Raw genomic sequence first — 19,357 nt, 5'->3', positions numbered from 1 at the left:
GGTCTCAACTGGGTCCTACAACAAAACTGGCTCCTACAACAAGCATGGGTCTCAACTGTCTCCTACAACAAGCACGGGGTCTCAACTGGCTCCTACAACAAGCACGGGGTCTAAACCAGATCCTATACAACAAGCATTGGTCTAAACTGGATCCTACAACAAGTATGGGTCTCAACTGGATCCTATACAATAAACATGGGTCTACACTGACACCTACAACAAGCATGGGTCTAAACTGGCTCCTACAAGAAGCATGGGTCTAAACTGGCTCCTACAACAAGCATGGGTCTAAACTGGCTCCTACAACAAGGATGGTTCTCAACTGGCTCCTACAACAAGCATGGGGTCTATACTGAATCCTATACAATAAGCATGGGTCTAAACTGGCTCCTACAAGAAGCATGGGTCTAAACTGGCTCCTACAACAAGTATGGGTCTAAACTGTCTCCTACAACAAGCCAGGGTTCTAAACTAGCTCCTACTCGTACAAGAAGCATGAGTCCAAATAGGCACCCTCAACCAATTTCTAAACTGGCTTCTTTCTCAAGGGTCATTTGATCAGAATCTCACAAATTGTTTCATCTGAACAGCCCCCACAGCGAGAGCCTCCTTGGGACACTCATATATGTCACTCTCCCCACCGTGGTGCATCCGTGGCAAAGCGAGGGCCGGAGTAGGAACATGGAGACACCCGTAGCTTCAAGTCCCCGGCGGTGGGCAGACAAACTTAAGTCCACAGTCTACAGGAAGAAATTCCTCTATACAGCATGTCTGTTGTTTGGGAACTTTATGTCGGTGAGTTGTATGAGCTAGCTCGTCTGTTTGGAGGTGATATGACTTTATATGTAAGTGTTATGACTGTACTTGTAAGTGTCATGACTGTATTTTGTAGGTGATATGACTGTATTTGTAGGTGTTATGACTGTATTTGTAAGTGTTATGATCATAATTGTAGGTGATATGACTATATTTGTAAGTGCTATGACTGTATTTGTAGGTGATATGACTGTATTTGTAGGTGTTATGACTGTATTTGTAGGTGATATGACTTTATTTGTAGGTGTTATGACTGTATTTGTAGGTGTTATGAATGTATTTGTAAGTGTTATGACTGTACTTGTAAGTGTTATGACTGTATTTGTAGGTGATATGACTGTACTTGTAAGTGTTATGACTGTATTTGTAAGTGTTATGACTGTACTTGTAAGTGTCATGACTGTATTTTGTAGGTGATATGACTGTACTTGTAAGTGTTATGACTGTATTTGTAGGTGATATGACTGTACTTGTAAGTGTCATGACTGTATTTTGTAGGTGATATGACTGTACTTGTAAGTGTTATGACTGTATTTGTAGGTGATATGACTGTACTTGTAAGTGTTATGACTGTATTTGTAAGTGTTATGACTGTACTTGTAAGTGTCATGACTGTATTTTGTAGGTGATATGACTGTATTTGTAGGTGTTATGACTGTATTTGTAAGTGTTATGATCATAATTGTAGGTGATATGACTATATTTGTAAGTGCTATGACTGTATTTGTAGGTGATATGACTGTATTTGTAGGTGTTATGACTGTATTTGTAGGTGATATGACTGTATTTGTAGGTGTTATGACTGTATTTGTAGGTGATATGACTGTATTTGTAGGTGTTATGACTGTATTTGTAAGTGTTATGACTGTATTTGTAAGTGTTATGACTGTATTTGTAGGTGTTATGAATGTATTTGTAAGTGTTATGACTATAATTGTGGGTAATATGACTGTATTTGTAAGTGTTATGACTGTATTTGTAGGTGATATGACTGTATTTGTAGGTGTTATGACTGTATTTGTAGGTGATATGACTGTATTTGTAAGTGTTATGACTGTATTTGTAAGTGTTATGACTGTATTTGTTGGTGATATGACTGTATTTGTAAGTGTTATGACTGTATTTGTAAGTGCTATGACTGTATTTGTAGGTGATATGACTGTATTTGTAGGTGATATGAGTGTATTTGTAAGTGATATGACTGTATTTGTAAGTGTTATGAGTGTATTTGTAAGTGATATGACCGTATTTGTAGGTGATATGACTGTATTTGTAGGTGTTATGACTGTATTTGTAGGTGTTTTGACTGTATTTGTAGGTGATATGACTGTATTTGTAGGTGTCATGACTGTATTTGTAAGTGTTATGACTATAATTGTAGGTAATATGACTGTATTTGTAAGTACTATGACTGTATTTGTAGGTGATATGACTGTATTTGTAAGTGTTATGACTGTATTTGTAAGTGTTATGACTGTATTGGTAGGTGTTATGACTGTATTGGTAGGTGTTATGACTGTATTTGTAAGTGTTATGACTGTATTTGTAAGTGTTATGACTGTATTTGTAGGTGATATGACTGTATTTGTAGGTGATATGACTGTATTTGTAAGTGATATGACTGTATTTGTAAGTGATATGACTGTATTTGTAGGTGTTATGAGTGTATTTGTAAGTGTTATGAGTGTATTTGTAAGTGATATGACTGTATTTGTAAGTGTTATGAGTGTATTTGTAAGTGTTATGACTGTATTTGTAGGTGTTATGACTGTATTTGTAAGTACTATGACTGTATTTGTAAGTGATATGACTGTATTTGTAAGTGTTATGACTGTATTTGTAGGTGATATGACTGTATTTGTAGGTGATATGACTGTATTTGTAAGTGTTATGACTGTATTGGTAGGTGTTATGACTGTATTTGTAAGTGTTATGACTGTATTTGTAAGTGTTATGACCGTATTTGTAGGTGATATGACTGTATTTGTAAGTGTTATGACTGTATTTGTAGGTGATATGACTGTATTTGTAGGTGTTATGACTGTATTTGTAGGTGATATGACTGTATTTGTAGGTGTTATGACTGTATTTGTAAGTGTTATGACTGTATTTGTAGGTGTTATGAATGTATTTGTAAGTGTTATGACTATAATTGTGGGTAATATGACTGTATTTGTAAGTGTTATGACTGTATTTGTAGGTGATATGACTGTATTTGTAGGTGTTATGACTGTATTTGTAGGTGATATGACTGTACTTGTAAGTGTTATGACTGTATTTGTAAGTGTTATGACTGTATTTGTTGGTGATATGACTGTATTTGTAAGTGTTATCACTGTATTTGTAAGTGCTATGACTGTATTTGTAGGTGATATGACTGTATTTGTAGGTGATATGAGTGTATTTGTAAGTGATATGACTGTATTTGTAAGTGTTATGAGTGTATTTGTAAGTGATATGACCGTATTTGTAGGTGATATGACTGTATTTGTAGGTGTTATGACTGTATTTGTAGGTGTTTTAACTGTATTTGTAGGTGATATGACTGTATTTGTAGGTGTCATGACTGTATTTGTAAGTGTTATGACTATAATTGTAGGTAATATGACTGTATTTGTAAGTACTATGACTGTATTTGTAGGTGATATGACTGTATTTGTAAGTGTTATGACTGTATTTGTAGGTGTTATGACTGTATTTGTAAGTGTTATGACTGTATTTGTAGGTGATATGACTGTATTGGTAGGTGTTATGACTGTATTGGTAGGTGTTATGACTGTATTTGTAAGTGTTATGACTGTATTTGTAAGTGTTATGACTGTATTTGTAGGTGATATGACTGTATTTGTAGGTGATATGAGTGTATTTGTAAGTGATATGACTGTATTTGTAAGTGATATGACTGTATTTGTAGGTGTTATGACTGTATTTGTAAGTGTTATGACTGTATTTGTAAGTGTTATGACTGTATTTGTAGGTGATATGACTGTATTTGTAGGTGATATGAGTGTATTTGTAAGTGATATGACTGTATTTGTAAGTGTTATGAGTGTATTTGTAAGTGTTATGACTGTATTTGTAGGTGTTATGACTGTATTTGTAAGTACTATGACTGTATTTGTAAGTGATATGACTGTATTTGTAAGTGTTATGACTGTATTTGTAGGTGATATGACTGTATTTGTAAGTGATATGACTGTATTTGTAAGTGTTATGACTGTATTGGTAGGTGTTATGACTGTATTTGTAAGTGTTATGACTGTATTTGTAAGTGTTATGACCGTATTTGTAGGTGATATGACTGTATTTGTAAGTGTTATGACTGTATTTATAGGTGTTATGAATGTATTTGTAGTGAGTGAGTGCGTATGGTTTTACGCCGCCTTTCGCAATATTACAGCATCACACGGCGGGGTACGATCGAGCCCTTCTTTCATGTCGCTTAAGATACTGGGCATCTAAAGACAATTTGTTGGACAGTCTCGTTAACTGCATTGTATAATCTACATTTCATATTTACAATTTGGTGCAAAATCACACATTGACGGTTTAGAGTGGGAAGTGACTGGTCCTGAGCAGCAAACAGAAAACCTTCTGTTTCACTTTTCTGACCTCACGACTTCATCCAACCGAAGGACTCTGCAGGGTTGTCGGACCTTCTCAACACACTGCAAATAAACTTGATGCAATGGTCGTTCAGATAGCATCTCCTTGAAAAACTGGGTCTAGGCTGATTTGATATGGCACTTCGCTTGGTTGACACACATTTCTGTACCGTCCAGCAGAACAGAACCATCAACAAAATCAACACCGACATTGAGATTATGTCCCACATCCTTAGCTCGCAATAGGAAACTGTGGAATGCCTTGTTTTCATCTTGAGTCCTGACATGCTTCACGAGAGGATCATCAGACAAATAAATGGGTGCAAAAATGCACAACACAATTATATCATGAAAAGCCTCCCAGTTAATCAAACCACGACCTCCCATTATAACTGGTAAATATAAGCGATTGAGCGAAGAGCGAAGGTGGTTGTGTCTTCGTGGGAAGGCGTGTTAGTGGTGGTACTATTAGTGGTGGTAGTAGTAGTAGTAGTAGTAGTAGTAGTAGTAGTAGTAGTAGTAGTAGTAGTAGTTGTAGTAGTAGTAGAAGAAGTAGTAGTAGTTGTTGTTGTTGTAGTAGTAGTAGTAATTTTGTTGTTGTTGTTGTTGATGACGTTGTTGTCAACATACACAAATACTAAGCCAGTTCATACCACATTCACCGTTACATGTAGAAAACAAGACATGTCTGTGAATATGGTTTTTATACTTGACGTACTTTAATTTACTTTAATGTATACGGCTTAGGCTTTGTCAATATAGGCCATGTAATCGAAAACATCTTCTTCCCAGATTAAACATGTGTACATGTGTAGTGTTGGTTGTGTTATGTTGTCACACGAAGTAAGTTTACTTCTTGAATTACTACGCCTATGGACTGCAGCCCGACGTAGGCAGTGTAGAGTAATTAGTCTCTGTGACTCAGATCTACGGCAGGGGTGACATTTAATTATCTGGTAGATTGTTGATATTTGATACCTCAAACATGACATCTCATACACAGTGCTGTAATTTGAAGCACTGTATGCCACAGATGGCGTGATACACAGATCAACAACGCTATAGTCTGAAGGATATTTATCAATTATATAATAACTATAAGTCAACACCAGATAATAACCAGTCTCGATTGTCTGCAGAAACAATCCATTGGGCGTATAAAGCAAAATAGCTGTGACAATAATATAAACGGATCACTGAAAATCAGTGTAGAACACCATGTGTTCGTGAAAAGAGTAACTATGTCCTCCCCTTCCGATGGTACCAGCCACTAAACCGCCTCCGTGGTCTAGTGGTAGCGCGTCCGCCCGGAGAGCGGAAGGTCAGGGGTTCGATCCCCGGCCGCGTCATACCAACAGACGTTGAAAGATGGTACTTGTTGTTACCCTGGCTGGCGCTCGGCATTAAGGGGCTAAAACAAAGACTGATCGGCTCGGAGTCGGTATACTGTGTCTGAGTGGGGTATTCATGTTAAACTGCGGCATGGTATCTCAGTGAGCTAGCACTATAAATCGGTATCAGTCCGGACTAGTACAAGCAGCCACACAAGCACACACACGTACATGCACGTCGCTATATAAGTGCAATAATCTTGGACGCGACGTTAAACCACATTTCACCTCACCTGTAATTTGCTCGGTTTTGAGAACGAGGTATTCTTTTTCGCTGGAACTGTCATATCTAGTCCGGACTAGTACAAGCAGCCACACACACACACGTGCAAAGTGCCACTTATGACATCTTTGACTGTTTGACTGTTTGATAGTCAGATGTCCGAACCATGAACAAGAGGTTGAGGAAACGCATCCATGACATCTTGTTCCTCGAAACATACAAGCAATGTGAGGAAATATTTAACCCGAGCCACGCCATTGACAGGAAGACATTTAAATCAGAAGAGTAAATAATCAGCTGGTTCACTATGTACTGCTTGATTTCATGTAATATGCCGGGCAAAGAAGGAATACACCCATGTTTGATGCTGACTAAAACCGAAACAAACAAGCAATGGTTATTCGATGGTGGTTCATTTGATACGGTCGTCATAGTTTTGTTTTGGACCTGAAGTTTGCCGTGTTTTGGTCACCTATTAACGTTTTGATGTTTGTAATCTTTTGGTCAAATAAAATTTCCAAGTGTATACTTAATTTTTCCCGGCAACCTTCGGGGTGTGGAAAGATGGAGTTCGCGGTGAGGTGGTTAAACTGGCAACTCCTTTCACCTCGGTATACCATGAATCCCGTCAGTCAACACCCCCAAGGTTTATTCCTACTGACAAGCACACCTTTTGCAAGCTACAAAGGAACATCAGTCTATGTCAACGACCCAGAAATATCAAAATTCGAACGATTTCAATGATACGGTACCGTCTTGATTAACGTGTTTCCACTGTACGCCTATTACTATAGTCAAGTATGTATGGCTGATTGTACTAGTCCGGACTGATGCCGATTTATAGTGCTAGCTCATTGAGATACCATGCTACAGTTTAACATGAATACCCCACTCAGACACAGTATACTGACTGCGAGACGACCAGTCCTTTAATGCCGAGCGCCAGGCAGGGTAACAACACGTACCCTGTTTTAACATCTTTTTGGTATGACGCGGCCGGGGATCGAACCCCTGACCTTCCGCTCTCCGGGCGGACGCTCTACCTCATTTCAATGATACGGTACCCGCTTGATAAACGGGTTTCCACTGTACGCCTATCACAGTAGTCAAGTACGTTCAGCCTCTACACGCTCCAATACATCAATGTCACAATAGATACTTTACATCTCTTGTTCTTCAACCAGGGCTGGATCAACGGACAGAGAGGGCCCTCACTTCTGGATCTGCAGCTCATCACAGGAACGGACATGTCGCAGGGCTCAGCCTTCTTCACTGCCGCCGCTGTCGGGTCTCTGGTCGGAGCTGTTGCTGGGGGTGCCATCTACGACCGCTGCAACAAGTACATGTCCCTCTTCATCTCCATGGCTGGCCACGGACTGACGGTGGCGGTGATCCCGCTGTGCTCCGCGTACTGGCTCATGATTGCTGTATTTGTAGCTCACGAGTTCTTCCTGGGGATATTCAAAACAGGTTTGTACCCTTTCAAAGAGCGTCATACGACTCTTGCTCCAAAGGTCTTTGATCGAGATTACAACATTCAAGGCATTAGTAAATCTTTCAAAACGTTTTATTGTAGACATGTTGAGAACATTTCAAGATTTTACGCATAAGTGACAAAAAATATGTCTGATGCCATTCCTTATAATTTGACTTGTATCATGTGTTCCCGTGTTGTTTTCAGGTGAACAATTGACTTGTCTTTGCATGTGTTTGGGGCGGGTGCCACAGATGGGGCAGGATACGCTGACCTTTTCGCGAACACCTGGTATCATCACTATTTGATAGTTTTTCATAAACCCATGATCATGATATAGTCGGAATCGTACAATCAATTCTTCTTTAAGCAAAGATTTCTATTGAATATGGTAAGGGCTTTGTCGCTTTTATTTGTCAGTGACCAGTGGTGTAGTGAGCGAGCTCTCCCTGGAGATATTCAAAACGGGTTTGTCCTCTGCCCTTGTCTGTCAGTGACCAAAGGTGTAAGCCACCACAGTTCAATATGCCTGAGATTAATCCCCTGGCCTTGCCAGGATGCGCGGATTGTTATTTCAATCTCCAGAGTGAGTGGGTTTGTCAGCACGATATCCGTCCCCGTATATTTTTATATTGTTTGTTGTTTAACGCCGCACTCAGCAATATAACGCGAAAATGACGGCCATTTGTAAATAATCGAATCTGTACCAGACGACACAGTGATTGACATCATGATCATCGATCAACGCAATTGGGATACGATGACATGCATCAACCAAGTCAGCGAGCCTGACCACCCGATCCCATAAGTCGCCTCTTGAGGAAAACATTGGTTTCTGAAGTCCAATTATAACACGGAATTTTCACGGGATTGCCACTTCCTTTAAATACTGCAATATGTTTTCGTAATTCATGAATGTTGTGTCCTACTGTGGGACCTAGCCTTAAACATGGTGATATATTTACTTTACAATAAAGTATGGCCTTGAGTTAGAAATTTATGTCATACTACATATTGCAAAAGTGAGGGATATTTTTTAGCATATACTGTTTTGTGAATTGATAACGTGAAATGTCATTCAGCACGAGCAATGTTTATTTCTATGAAGATTACAGAGACCAGATTTTTAACCATGATGTCTTCAAACGTAGACTGTTGCTAACATAATTTTATTAGCAATAGCGCTACTGTGCTAAAATAAAGTGCTTAGATTTACTGTATAAACTACACTCAGTGTCAAGACAGAAGTCTGGGCTACAAATATATACTGTGGAGCAAAATTAACTATACATCTGTTGATTTTATGACATGTTTGACTTCAGTTGAAAATATCGTAAATTAGCGATATTATATTCCAAATATAGACTGTACTGGCGCTTAGTCAGCAATCATAGAGTACTTCTACATGGTTTTATTGATTATAATATAATTTGATTTCTCACTTTTAAAAATTAAAAGAGGAACATTTCGCACAATACACAACTGTTGGTGGGTATCTTTGACATGTTATCTCTGAATAATCTGTTATTTCGGCCTAAATACACATTTCAAATCTTGTAGGGATCATATGATTGCAAATTCATTTCTTACCCCCGTCTTCATTGAGCCAATATATTTTTATACAAAAGTACCCAGCCACAGGTTAATTTTCACGGACGAATGCAGGACTGAGTCATGGTAAAATAGACATCATCAAATACAACAACAGTTTTTTCAATTTTCAATTACATAAAAAAAACACTCGGAATAACTCCTTTTGCGCCTCAGTTTACATCAATGATGGTAATATTAATGTTTGCAAACATACACAAACATATCAATCAAAAATTTGTAGAATTACAATACCTTCACTATTCACCATTCATATCTGAGCAACTTCCGATTATACTTATCGATATCTTGTTATCTTGTGTCCAATCTAAGTCATTTTGCACGACATAGGAAATAATCCATTTGGCGCTTCCAGTCAATTGTAACGATGACATGAGAGTGAGTGAGTGAGTGAGTTTGGTTTAACGTTTAACTTATAACGGCATGTCAGCTTAATGTGGGAGGAAAGCCCGAAGTGATGCAGGTCTCAAACGTTTAACACTTCGGTGAAATCCACGAGCACGGGTATGGTGCTGACAAACTTAGAAACATAATCGGGGCGAAGCGGGATTCGAATCCACAATCATAAGCTTTAGGCGTGCCCAAGGGACGCAACTCTGCACAGCGAATCGCGGTGCCTAAGAAGAGTGGGCCACCCTTGCCCCCGATGACATAAGAATACAAACATATACGTACTCGTGCAATAGTTTAGTTACCTTGCAGTATTAATACTGATCTGAAATAGAGCTATTGAAATACTATTTTAATAATACATTGTCTTGCAGGCAGTAACGTGGAGCTTCTCAGAGTGTGGGGAGTTGAGAGCAAGCCGTACATGCAGGCCTTCCATTTCTTATGGTCACTAGGGGGAATTGTCTCCCCCTTTGTCCTTGAACCCTTCCTAGCGGTCGGGAGGGATGTGGTTCAAAACGCAACGGCTGCCAATAACTCAGATACGGGAGGTCTTCTTAATTCATCGGTCATACCACCACAGGAGCCGTTGGAAACAAGCATCATATGGCCATTCCTGATGACAGGGTTAATGACAATCCTGTCCTCACTTCCCTTCTTGGTTGTCTTCTTCTTTGCCAGAAAGGAGGGACATGAGGAGGTTACTAAGGCATTGGATGGTAAAAGACAAGGAAAAAAGTTATCCCGGAAGTTACTACTTCTCACGCTTGGCCTTCTGGGTATATTTTATTTCTTCTTGGACGAAGTTGAGGACTCGTCCGTGTCCTTCCTGGCCTCATACGTGGTCAAACAGTTCAAGTGGACAAAGATCATGGGAGCAAGAATTACCTCCACGTTCTGGGCTGCGTATGCATTTGGTCGTCTTGCCGCCATCTTCTTCATCAGCTACGTCTCGCATATGAAGATATGTGGACTCTTCTTCATCTTCTTGATCGTGGCGCAGGTGGGGATGATCCTGTCTGGAATGTTTCTCTCTGATGTTGGCATATGGATCACTACTTGTGCTGTCGGGTTTTCAATCTCGATAAGTTTCCCCGCCATGCTGACGTGGATAGAGAAGGACTTTGTTCAACTGTCAGGAAAAATTATGTCTGTCATCTTCGTATCCGTTGGCCTGGGAGGAATGGTCAACCCTCAGATCATTGGCTATCTGATGCAAGAGGCTACCCCTCTGTGGTACAACTATGTTCTGACTATAGAGAGTGTTCTGTTGTTCCTTAGTTTCCTCGTGCTGGTGTGGCTGGTGAAGAAAGTCCTTAGCATTTTCCATGCATCGCAAGCTGAAACCCCAGACAAGAAGTAACGGAACTTACACTGATGTCTTAGCGATCAACCATTTGCTATTATGTGGCGAGTGGGGGTGGGGGATGATTGTCTTTTTTTAAATATATAGTTCCAAAAAATAAGGTATAAATATTTTGCCTCATGTTTTCCACACAAACAAAATGTTCATTGAATTTACTGGATGTGCTGACAAACCTATGTTGTGAGAACTACATGTAGTTGTTCGGCTTCTCTTGACGTTATTAAGTGCTCGGTCTCATATGAGGAAGATGAAATAGAGGAATTAGAGTATAGGCCTTGGTTACAACAGTAAAGGAACAAACCTATTTCAGCAGCAAACCAGCTAATGTATCGAAGTCGAGCCTGATGTACTTGGTGGCTTTTATTGAACAACACTGACATAGGTATAGGCTATCGATGAGATGAAGGTTCCCGTGCACATGGATAACAGCAGTGCTATACAGAGATATTAAACAGAAGAACTAATTGTGTAAGAACTTCGATTAATTCAGCATAGTTTGCATAGAAGAATCATACTATGTGATGTGCGGGTGATATCCGAGACTGCTCATTCTCTGCGTTGACGTTATATATATATATATATATATATATATATATATATATATATATATATATATATATATATATATATATTTACATACACGCCACACTATTGGCAATGTCCAGAAGAATCGATATTAAGGTCATGCGCTTTTTGTACATTCAACATTGATGATCTGATATCGTTCAATAATAGCCAATTCCCACCTGAATAATTTACCCACCTGAACTAAAAATAAAAAACACACCAGTAAAACCGCCTCATCTGTTTCATATTTAGATCTATGCATAAAGATTCTGAGTGATAGGGAACTCTCCACAATAATGTATGACAAATGGAGTGACTTCAAGTTGTAGTTTATCAACTTTCCCTATACGTCGAGCAATATTCCTGCAGTTCCGATGTCTTTGGTGTCTACATTTCACAACCTTTGAGGAACATTCGAACATGCTCTATCAACGACGATCTCATAGAGTGTCATACGACTTGGGCTCAAAAGTTCTTTGATCAGGGTTACAATATTCAAGTCATCAGTAAAGCTTTCAAAACGTTTCAAGAGTTCCATTATATACATGTGGACATTTCCATATTTGAGTCACAAAAATTAAGTCCTTTGCAATGCCCTGTTTTGACATGTAAGCATATGTTCCCGATTTTTTTCAGGTGATGAGGTTACCTGCCTTCGCATGTGTTTGTGATTGGTGCCATTAGTGAGGCAGGGTATTGCAAACTTATCACAAACACCTGGTATCATCATTTTTCGATAGTGATCAACAAACACATGGTAATAATATAGTCGGAATCGTACAATGGACTCTGCTTGGAGCAGGCTTTTTCTTGGTTGTTTTTTTGTTTAACGCCGCACTCAGCAATATTCCATGGCTACCTATATGACGGCGGTCTGTAAATAATCGAGTCAGGACCAGAAAATCCAGGGATTGACATCATGAGCATCGATCCACGCAATTGGAATACGATGACATGCATCAACCAAGTCAGCGAGCGTGACCACCCGATCCCGTTAGTCGCGTCTTACGACAAGCATAGTCGCCTTTTTACGGCAAGCATTGGTTGCTGAAGATCTATTCTACCCCGGATCTTCGCGGTCTCTTGGAGCAGGCATTTCTTATGATTATGAAATGTTTTTTTGTCGCCTTTATGTTATTGCAGTGTCCAGCAGACTCCCTATATGTGGTGCGCTGTACATCGATCAACACAGTTTGTCGCGTCCAGTATTAACCCTACACAAGTGATGCTCTTCACGCGCATTTAACCCAAGGCCAGTTTTAAGTGAGTGAGTTGGGTTTAAAGACACTTTTAACATTTGTATCAAAGGGGTGGCAACAAACTGTACGAAAGACCCATTTGAAGTAAAAATCCATTCGTGAAATCCACGAGCAGGGATATGGTGCTGACCAACCTGGAGTCGTAATCAGGGTTAAGCTAGGATTCGAACCCACGATCAAATGATTCTCCACACTTAAGGGACATAACTCAATTCCAGTGAACGAACGCGTTTACACGACTTGTCCGTCCGTGCTTCCTGGGACAAAAAGAGAAATCGTATTCAGAGTCTGAATTAGAGGATTTGGACTCTCAAATAGAGGATTTGGGAGTCTCAAATAGACGATTAAAGAGTCTCAAATAGAGGATTCATGGGTCTCAAACAGAAGATTCGGGAGTCTCAAATAGATGATTCAGGAGTCTCAAATAGAGGATTCATGGGTCTCAAATAGAAGATTCAGGAGTCTCAAATAGAGGATTTGGGAGTCTCAAATAGAGGATTCAGGAGTCTCAAATAGAAGATTCAGGAGTCTGAAATAGAAGATTCAGGAGTCTCAAACAGAAATGGCATACTATTGGTTCTTGTGCCCGTCTGTCCTCCACAGATAATTCTAGTGTTATTTATACTTTATCAAATAATGCATTCGTAAAACGCGTATAATGTGTTTCACTATGTGGTGTCCATACAGTCTCTACAAGCATGACATTGTTTGGAGTTCACACAAAAAGAAATGACTTTCTTGGCACCAGGCGTCATCCCACAGCCTGTCATCACCAATCAGTACGCAGTCTTGCATGCCCAAGGAATTGGACGGCTCGCCATCACGCCACATGGGGTCTACAACCTCAGTATCATCCGTCCACATGAACTGTCCCTCCCGGGCAGTGTCGCTCGCCCCCAGCCACACACCGCCTGAAACCATGGAAACAACAATCTCTCACGTCATTGTATGTACAAACATATTCAACCAAGATGAACAAACACAAGGGGAAAAATCTGAGGATGCCAACATTACTCTTATATCTGATATATGTCAACAACTCCTATGCCTAAGGTTACTCTGAGCAATGGGAGAGAGATACAATTTGTCTGAGGACTTTAAGGGGCTTACGAGCTGTCTTATCCCGTCAAACTGTGGTGTGTGTGTGTGTGTGTGTGTGTGTGTGTGTGTGTGTGTGTGTGTGTGCACTCAAATTATACTTTTACAAATTACTTTGATTAAAAACATTTAAACATTACTTAAAAGGGTACAAATTTAGATGGTAGGGGTCATGTGGTTGCAAATTCTTTTCTTATCCAAGTCTCCATTGAACCAATTTATTCTTGGTATACTTTCTTTTGGCCCTCAGTTTAGTTATATTCCTATAATCTAATATCATATTCACGTGGCACATAACTCAAACTTTAAAGTGTGCAAATATGTCCAAACTAAGTACAGGATTTACCCGACCCGTGAAGATCAGGGTTAGAATAGGTTCTTCAGCAACCCATTTTTGCAGTAAAAGGCGACAATGCTTGTCGTAAGAGGAGACTAACGGGATCGGGTGGTCTAGCTCGATGGCTTGGTTGATGCATGTTATCGTATTCCAAATGCGTAGATATATGCTCATGATGTCAATCACTGGATTGTCTGGTCCAGACTCGATTATTTACAGACCGCTGTCATATAACTGGAACATTGCTGATTCCGGCGTAAAACAAGGAACAATCAAACCAGTAGGATTCACCATAGTTACAGTGGGAATTGTTTACAGTTACAATTAATTTCTGTAAAAACTTTTGATATTTGTAACCTTTTTTCAATCAATATTTACTGAATATTCTTTAATGTTAAAATATAATATTGACTAAGAAGAACATGTAGTTGACTTCCGGTACGGTATGCATGTGAGCAACAGGCGAATTATCGAGCTCTCTCACAATCCACATTAATCCTAACTGAAAATGGCCACAAGCACAAGAAACCGAACTAAAACGATACAGTGGGGACAGCAACAACTCAAATCACGCTAACAGGAGAATTTAGTACGCACAGAAACAGAAATACGGCAGAAAAAGAAACTTATACTTGACAATGACAGACAACCATGGCGGCCGCCATTGATACTGACACTACAGCTTCAGACTTAAAAACATGTATAACCACATCTTTGAGTGAACACAACACTAAAATCACCAACACAATAAACTCGATTAAAGGTCATCACAAGCATATCGGAAGATCCCCTCCGCTAAGTTTGTTTGATTGTTTGTTTGTTGTTTACCGCCGCACTCAGCATCATTCCAGCTATATGACGGTGGTCGGTAAGTAATCGAGTCTGGACCAGACAATCCAGTGATTGACAACATGGGCATCGATCCACGCAATTGGAATACGATGACATGCATCAACCAAGTCAACGAGTCCGCTAAGCGGAATACAATTCAAACAGAATAAATGGTAACGAAACGGGCATATAGGAAGACTCCGAAACGAATTGCCTGTTCACAGTGCAAAGAGAAGGAAAGTGGCTTTCTAAATGCACGAAGTGTATCTTAGGAACACTTTTCTACGGAATGCGCGATAATCAAGATCCCGGAATCGAAGACGAACCAACTCTAATGAACATTCATCGCCTACCTTTACCACGAACCCTGAAATTGAAGCAGATTCTATTCCAATAATCGTGAAATTAGTCAGAATGCAAGACCGACAGACAGTCTTTGACACGGCAGGAAGCGTAAAGTTACGATAAGAACAGCCTTTCCGACACCTCTGAAGAAAGTTAGAAGGACTTTGAAATGAGGGAAAAGCGCCAAGTACAAACCAAAATATTCGAGAAGGGAACAGACGTGGTGCTCCAGTGGAGAGAAAAAGAGTGCAATACCCTTGAAGACCATCGAAACCGACGACCCCATTGCTACTCTGAGGTGAGAGTACCAAGAAATGATAAAATTAACTAAGACGATCAAATAAAAAGACACAGGTCGCTATAGTTAACAGGATAAGTTTCCTCTCCAACGTGTTCGGATCTGTGTTCGAAAAATTCACTGGACAAAATGTTGTGTATAAGGTCCTATGTATAACTTACAGTTGCTATTGAATGAAATTATATGACATTTCTTGGAGGAAATCACAACGGCTTTCTTGCCTAAAACTCGGCAACAAAGTATGGCTATACAAAATGAATGCTCCCTCGAGGTCTGTTTTCATTATTCCGGTTAGTGTATATTTTTGTATCACCTATCGGTGGATAGAACTATATTCATTCTTTATGTCAGCATTACTGTATATCGAAAGTCGAACTTTTTTGTCAACATTTAGCATTTTTCCCACGGAAACGTGTTTGTAAATATGAGTCACTCTAGATCTATTCCTACGTCATCAAGAACATGGCAAAGATATACTTTAGTTCTTATCACAAGTTTCTACCGCCTAATCTTATGCATATTTGAAGAATCAGAAAGGAAAAAACAATATCGATGAATTCGACAACGAATCGATATTAATTTGTGACGACTGGAATCTAGTCATCAATCCTCCAGTAGACCTAGAAAACTACCGTAACATTATTAACCCACATGCAAGAAATAAGGTTTTTGAATACGTGGAATATTTTGATTTACTTGACGTTTGGAGAGAAAGTAATAAAGAAAAAAGTCAATTCAGAGGGTGGAAAAGAATTCCGAGACAGCAAGCCACATTAAACTTGTCCTGGTCTCTAAAGATGTATTTAACCTTACTCAACAATAATTAATCTTGCCAGGATATAAATCCAATCATTCAATGACTTCCCTAGACGTTTCTTATGCACTAAAAAAGACTAAAGGTTGGAGCTATTTGAAGTTCAATACTTCTATATTATTGAAGGATGATTTTGTAAAACGAGTGAAAGAAATTTTCAGGGATACAAAATTGGAATATACTAAAAATACTGATAAATACTAAACTATAAATGATTCGAATTTAGAATTGAAAGTTAGTGATTCGCTTGTGCTAGAAATCTTTTTAATGAAACATTTTATGATAAGAAAGAAAAAAAGATAACAAATAGATCTTTTGGAAACTCAAATCAGAAATTCGAAAATACTGTAAAAGAATCGACACTTAGATGGATTTCCAATAGAATTTTTAAATGTTTAAGAATTTATTTTAGGAATGATTTAGATATATGGATTATATGTACATTAAATAAATGTTCAATAAAGATACATTAGCAACACGAGGAGGAGTGATTTCTTCTTTTTCTAAAGGTAATAAAGACGGAACACTGGTTAAAAATCTGCGCCCTATATCCTTATTAAACTCGTTGTATAAGATAATATCAAAAGACTCAAACTATCTTTACCTAAATTAATATAGGATAACCAGGCTGCATTCAATCCAGGCCGAAGCACCAGTGATAATCTTTGGCTCCTATACGATATTATTTAAGAAACTAAGAGAATTAACAAGATATACTAATGCTTATAGACTTTGAAACTGCTTCTGATACAGTATCCAACATCCAAAAAACAATAGTCTTAATGTGTTAATAAGATTCGGATTTGGCCCATACACGATAAAAATGTAAATAAGATTAGAAATAGCAAAAAAAATAAAGGAATATGCTTAAATTAGAAGACAACAAGCTAAACCAGTACGCAGAAGACATTGAATTATCTCAAGATGGGACCCCGGAACTAGCCTCTATAGACAGACAGTCAGCAGTTTTTCATACATTTTCTCAAAATGAACATAGATAAAACAAAGGTAATTTGGATAGGATCAATGGCAGGTAGCAAAAGACTTATGTCTGGATTCCCAGCTTTATTGGCACAGTGGTCATTTCGAAGTTTTAGGTATCACACTAAATACTCATCTTGAGGATATCTGTGTCATAAATACACGAAAAAGACTAGAAACCATTAATAGACTATTAGCCAACTGGAGGAAGCGGTATTTAACCCTCATTGAAATAAATACTGTCATTAAGTCTCTGGCCTTATCCATACGAGCACATATATTTTCTTCTTTACCCAGCCCTCCAAAAAAACTCATTAATATTCTCGTTGTTTAGCCCTAGCTTACTTCCATCATCGTGTTCGCTCGCTACGCCGAAGGCCTGGGTTCGAATCTCCATTTGGGTGCAGTATGTGAAGCCAATTTATGTTGGTGTCCCCCGCCGTGATATTACTGAGTAATATCGGAGTCTCCATTACTGTATAAAAAGAATTCAATCACAGCCTCACCTATGACCTTGTTGTTGTGATAAGTCCACGCCAGCTTGTGTGACGTGTCAGCTTGAAACAGACGACCGCCATCTGATTCACATCTAGCTTTAGCGCCACTCCAAGACAGCTTCTGAGTAGACAACTTGTAGCAGAGGGGAATTGAGGGGATGTACTTGTAGTCGGCGTCTCCAGGACAGTTGACTGTAATATGAATAAACAGACGCACATTGACATGTAGCAGAGAGGGTGGAGGGGGTATACTTGTAGTCGGCGTCTCCAGGACAGTTGACTGTAATAAAGATACACAGACGTACATTGACATGTAGCAGAGAGGGTGGAGGGGATATACTTGTAGTCGGCGTCTCCAGGATAGTTGACTGTAATATTGACAAACAGACGCACATTGACATGTATTAGAAAAGGTGGAGGAGATATACTTGTCTCCAGGACAGTTTAGGATTGTTACAGGAACCACTAGGCAAGCCACTCCTTGTTTTATAATTCTCAGTCAAGCGGACACTTTTGATGTCATATCTGACATTTATAAAGTTTTCCATCATTTTCAAGATATGACCTCGTTCTCAAAACTGATCTAGTTACAGATATATACGTCACCGTACCCCCTGTTACAAAACACTACACCTTAAAAATACTGATAGTATGAGTGAGTGAGTATGGTTTTATGCCGCTTTTAACAATATTCCAGCAATATCATTTTTGGGATACCAGAAATGGGCTTTACACATTGTACCCATGTGGGGAATCGAACCCGGGCCTTCAGCGTGACGAGCGAACGCTATAACCACCGCCCCACTATTAATTTGAAAAATATGTACCTATATTGGCCTTGAAATACCGTGTATTAGGTAACTCCGTGAGACGCGAGTCCTCTAGTTCCATTATCTCGTCCAACAGAAAGCATCTGTTATCGGCAGTGTAGAAAAACGACAGACAGCTGTTGCCATAGTAACACTTGTATGCACATTCTGCTTGTGATGTCATCGCAATCGGAGTGACGTCATTAACTACCATACTGGATAAAGCATTGACAAGTTGGAAAACGCCTGCCATGGTAATGATGAAATGGCACAGGATGTATATATTGAAATACTTTCCGCTCTCTTCAGCACCGAGCGACGTCACACCTTCAAGTTCAGGAATTGTCACCGCTGCTGTTAACGCTGGGTTGTTTGGGCGAGCTCTGGTTAGCTGGAATAGCTCTGATGGTAGTGCAAAAGAACATTCACTCACTTCAGCACCAAGCGATATCACACCTACAAGTTCAGGAACTGTCACCCCTGCTGTTAACCGCTAGGTTGTTTGTCTGGTTAGCTGGAATAGCTCTGATGGTAGTGTAAAAGAACATTCACTCACTTCGATTCAGTTCGGGAAACAACTGAATATTGGTAAAAATGTCTCCCCGCACCAAATCAACGGTGGCTATGAAAGTGTAGCGTGAATGA

At 39.3% G+C, this 19,357-nt stretch overlaps 2 protein-coding genes across 2 annotated transcripts; one reads left to right on the top strand and one right to left on the bottom strand.

Annotated features, from left to right (window-relative positions):
* Positions 1-663: 663 nt before the first annotated feature.
* LOC139459138 (sodium-dependent glucose transporter 1A-like) lies at positions 664-11,479 on the top strand. The gene is made up of 3 exons (XM_071240588.1): positions 664-795; positions 7,220-7,505; positions 9,885-11,479. The coding sequence occupies exons 1-3, from the start codon at positions 682-684 to the stop codon at positions 10,871-10,873; spliced, it is 1,389 nt and encodes a 462-aa protein (XP_071096689.1). The 5' UTR covers positions 664-681; the 3' UTR covers positions 10,874-11,479.
* Positions 11,480-13,188: 1,709 nt separating this feature from the next.
* LOC139458581 (C-type lectin lectoxin-Lio3-like) lies at positions 13,189-18,896 on the bottom strand. Its single transcript, XM_071240008.1, has 4 exons — positions 18,731-18,896; positions 17,913-18,095; positions 13,463-13,613; positions 13,189-13,231 (listed from the first exon to the last, which is right to left on the bottom strand). The coding sequence occupies exons 1-4, from the start codon at positions 18,894-18,896 to the stop codon at positions 13,189-13,191; spliced, it is 543 nt and encodes a 180-aa protein (XP_071096109.1).
* Positions 18,897-19,357: the final 461 nt, after the last annotated feature.

Source organism: Haliotis cracherodii, unplaced genomic scaffold (genome assembly GCF_022045235.1).
Source record: "Haliotis cracherodii isolate W230 unplaced genomic scaffold, xgHalCrac1.p SCAF_13, whole genome shotgun sequence".
In the NCBI taxonomy this organism is placed as follows: domain Eukaryota; kingdom Metazoa; phylum Mollusca; class Gastropoda; order Lepetellida; family Haliotidae; genus Haliotis; species Haliotis cracherodii.
Note: the sequence above shows the minus strand (reverse complement) of the source record. Positions and strands in the feature narration are given on the sequence as shown.

What these genes read in the sequence shown, in the direction of transcription:
- LOC139458581 (XM_071240008.1), bottom strand. Translation starts at nt 18,896, where the DNA reads ATGACATCACAAGCAGAATGTGCATACAAGTGTTACTATGGCAACAGC. An exon ending in GTATTTCAAGGCCAATATAG is followed by an intron (nt 18,096 to 18,730) that starts GTACATATTTTT and finishes TTCATATTACAG; the next exon opens with TCAACTGTCCTGGAGACGCC. An exon ending in CTGATTGGTGATGACAGGCT is followed by an intron (nt 13,232 to 13,462) that starts GTGGGATGACGC and finishes CTTCTATTTCAG; the next exon opens with ACTCCTGAATCTTCTATTTG.
- LOC139459138 (XM_071240588.1), top strand. Translation starts at nt 682, where the DNA reads ATGGAGACACCCGTAGCTTCAAGTCCCCGGCGGTGGGCAGACAAACTT. An exon ending in TGTTTGGGAACTTTATGTCG is followed by an intron (nt 796 to 7,219) that starts GTGAGTTGTATG and finishes TTCTTCAACCAG; the next exon opens with GGCTGGATCAACGGACAGAG. An exon ending in CCTGGGGATATTCAAAACAG is followed by an intron (nt 7,506 to 9,884) that starts GTTTGTACCCTT and finishes ATTGTCTTGCAG; the next exon opens with GCAGTAACGTGGAGCTTCTC.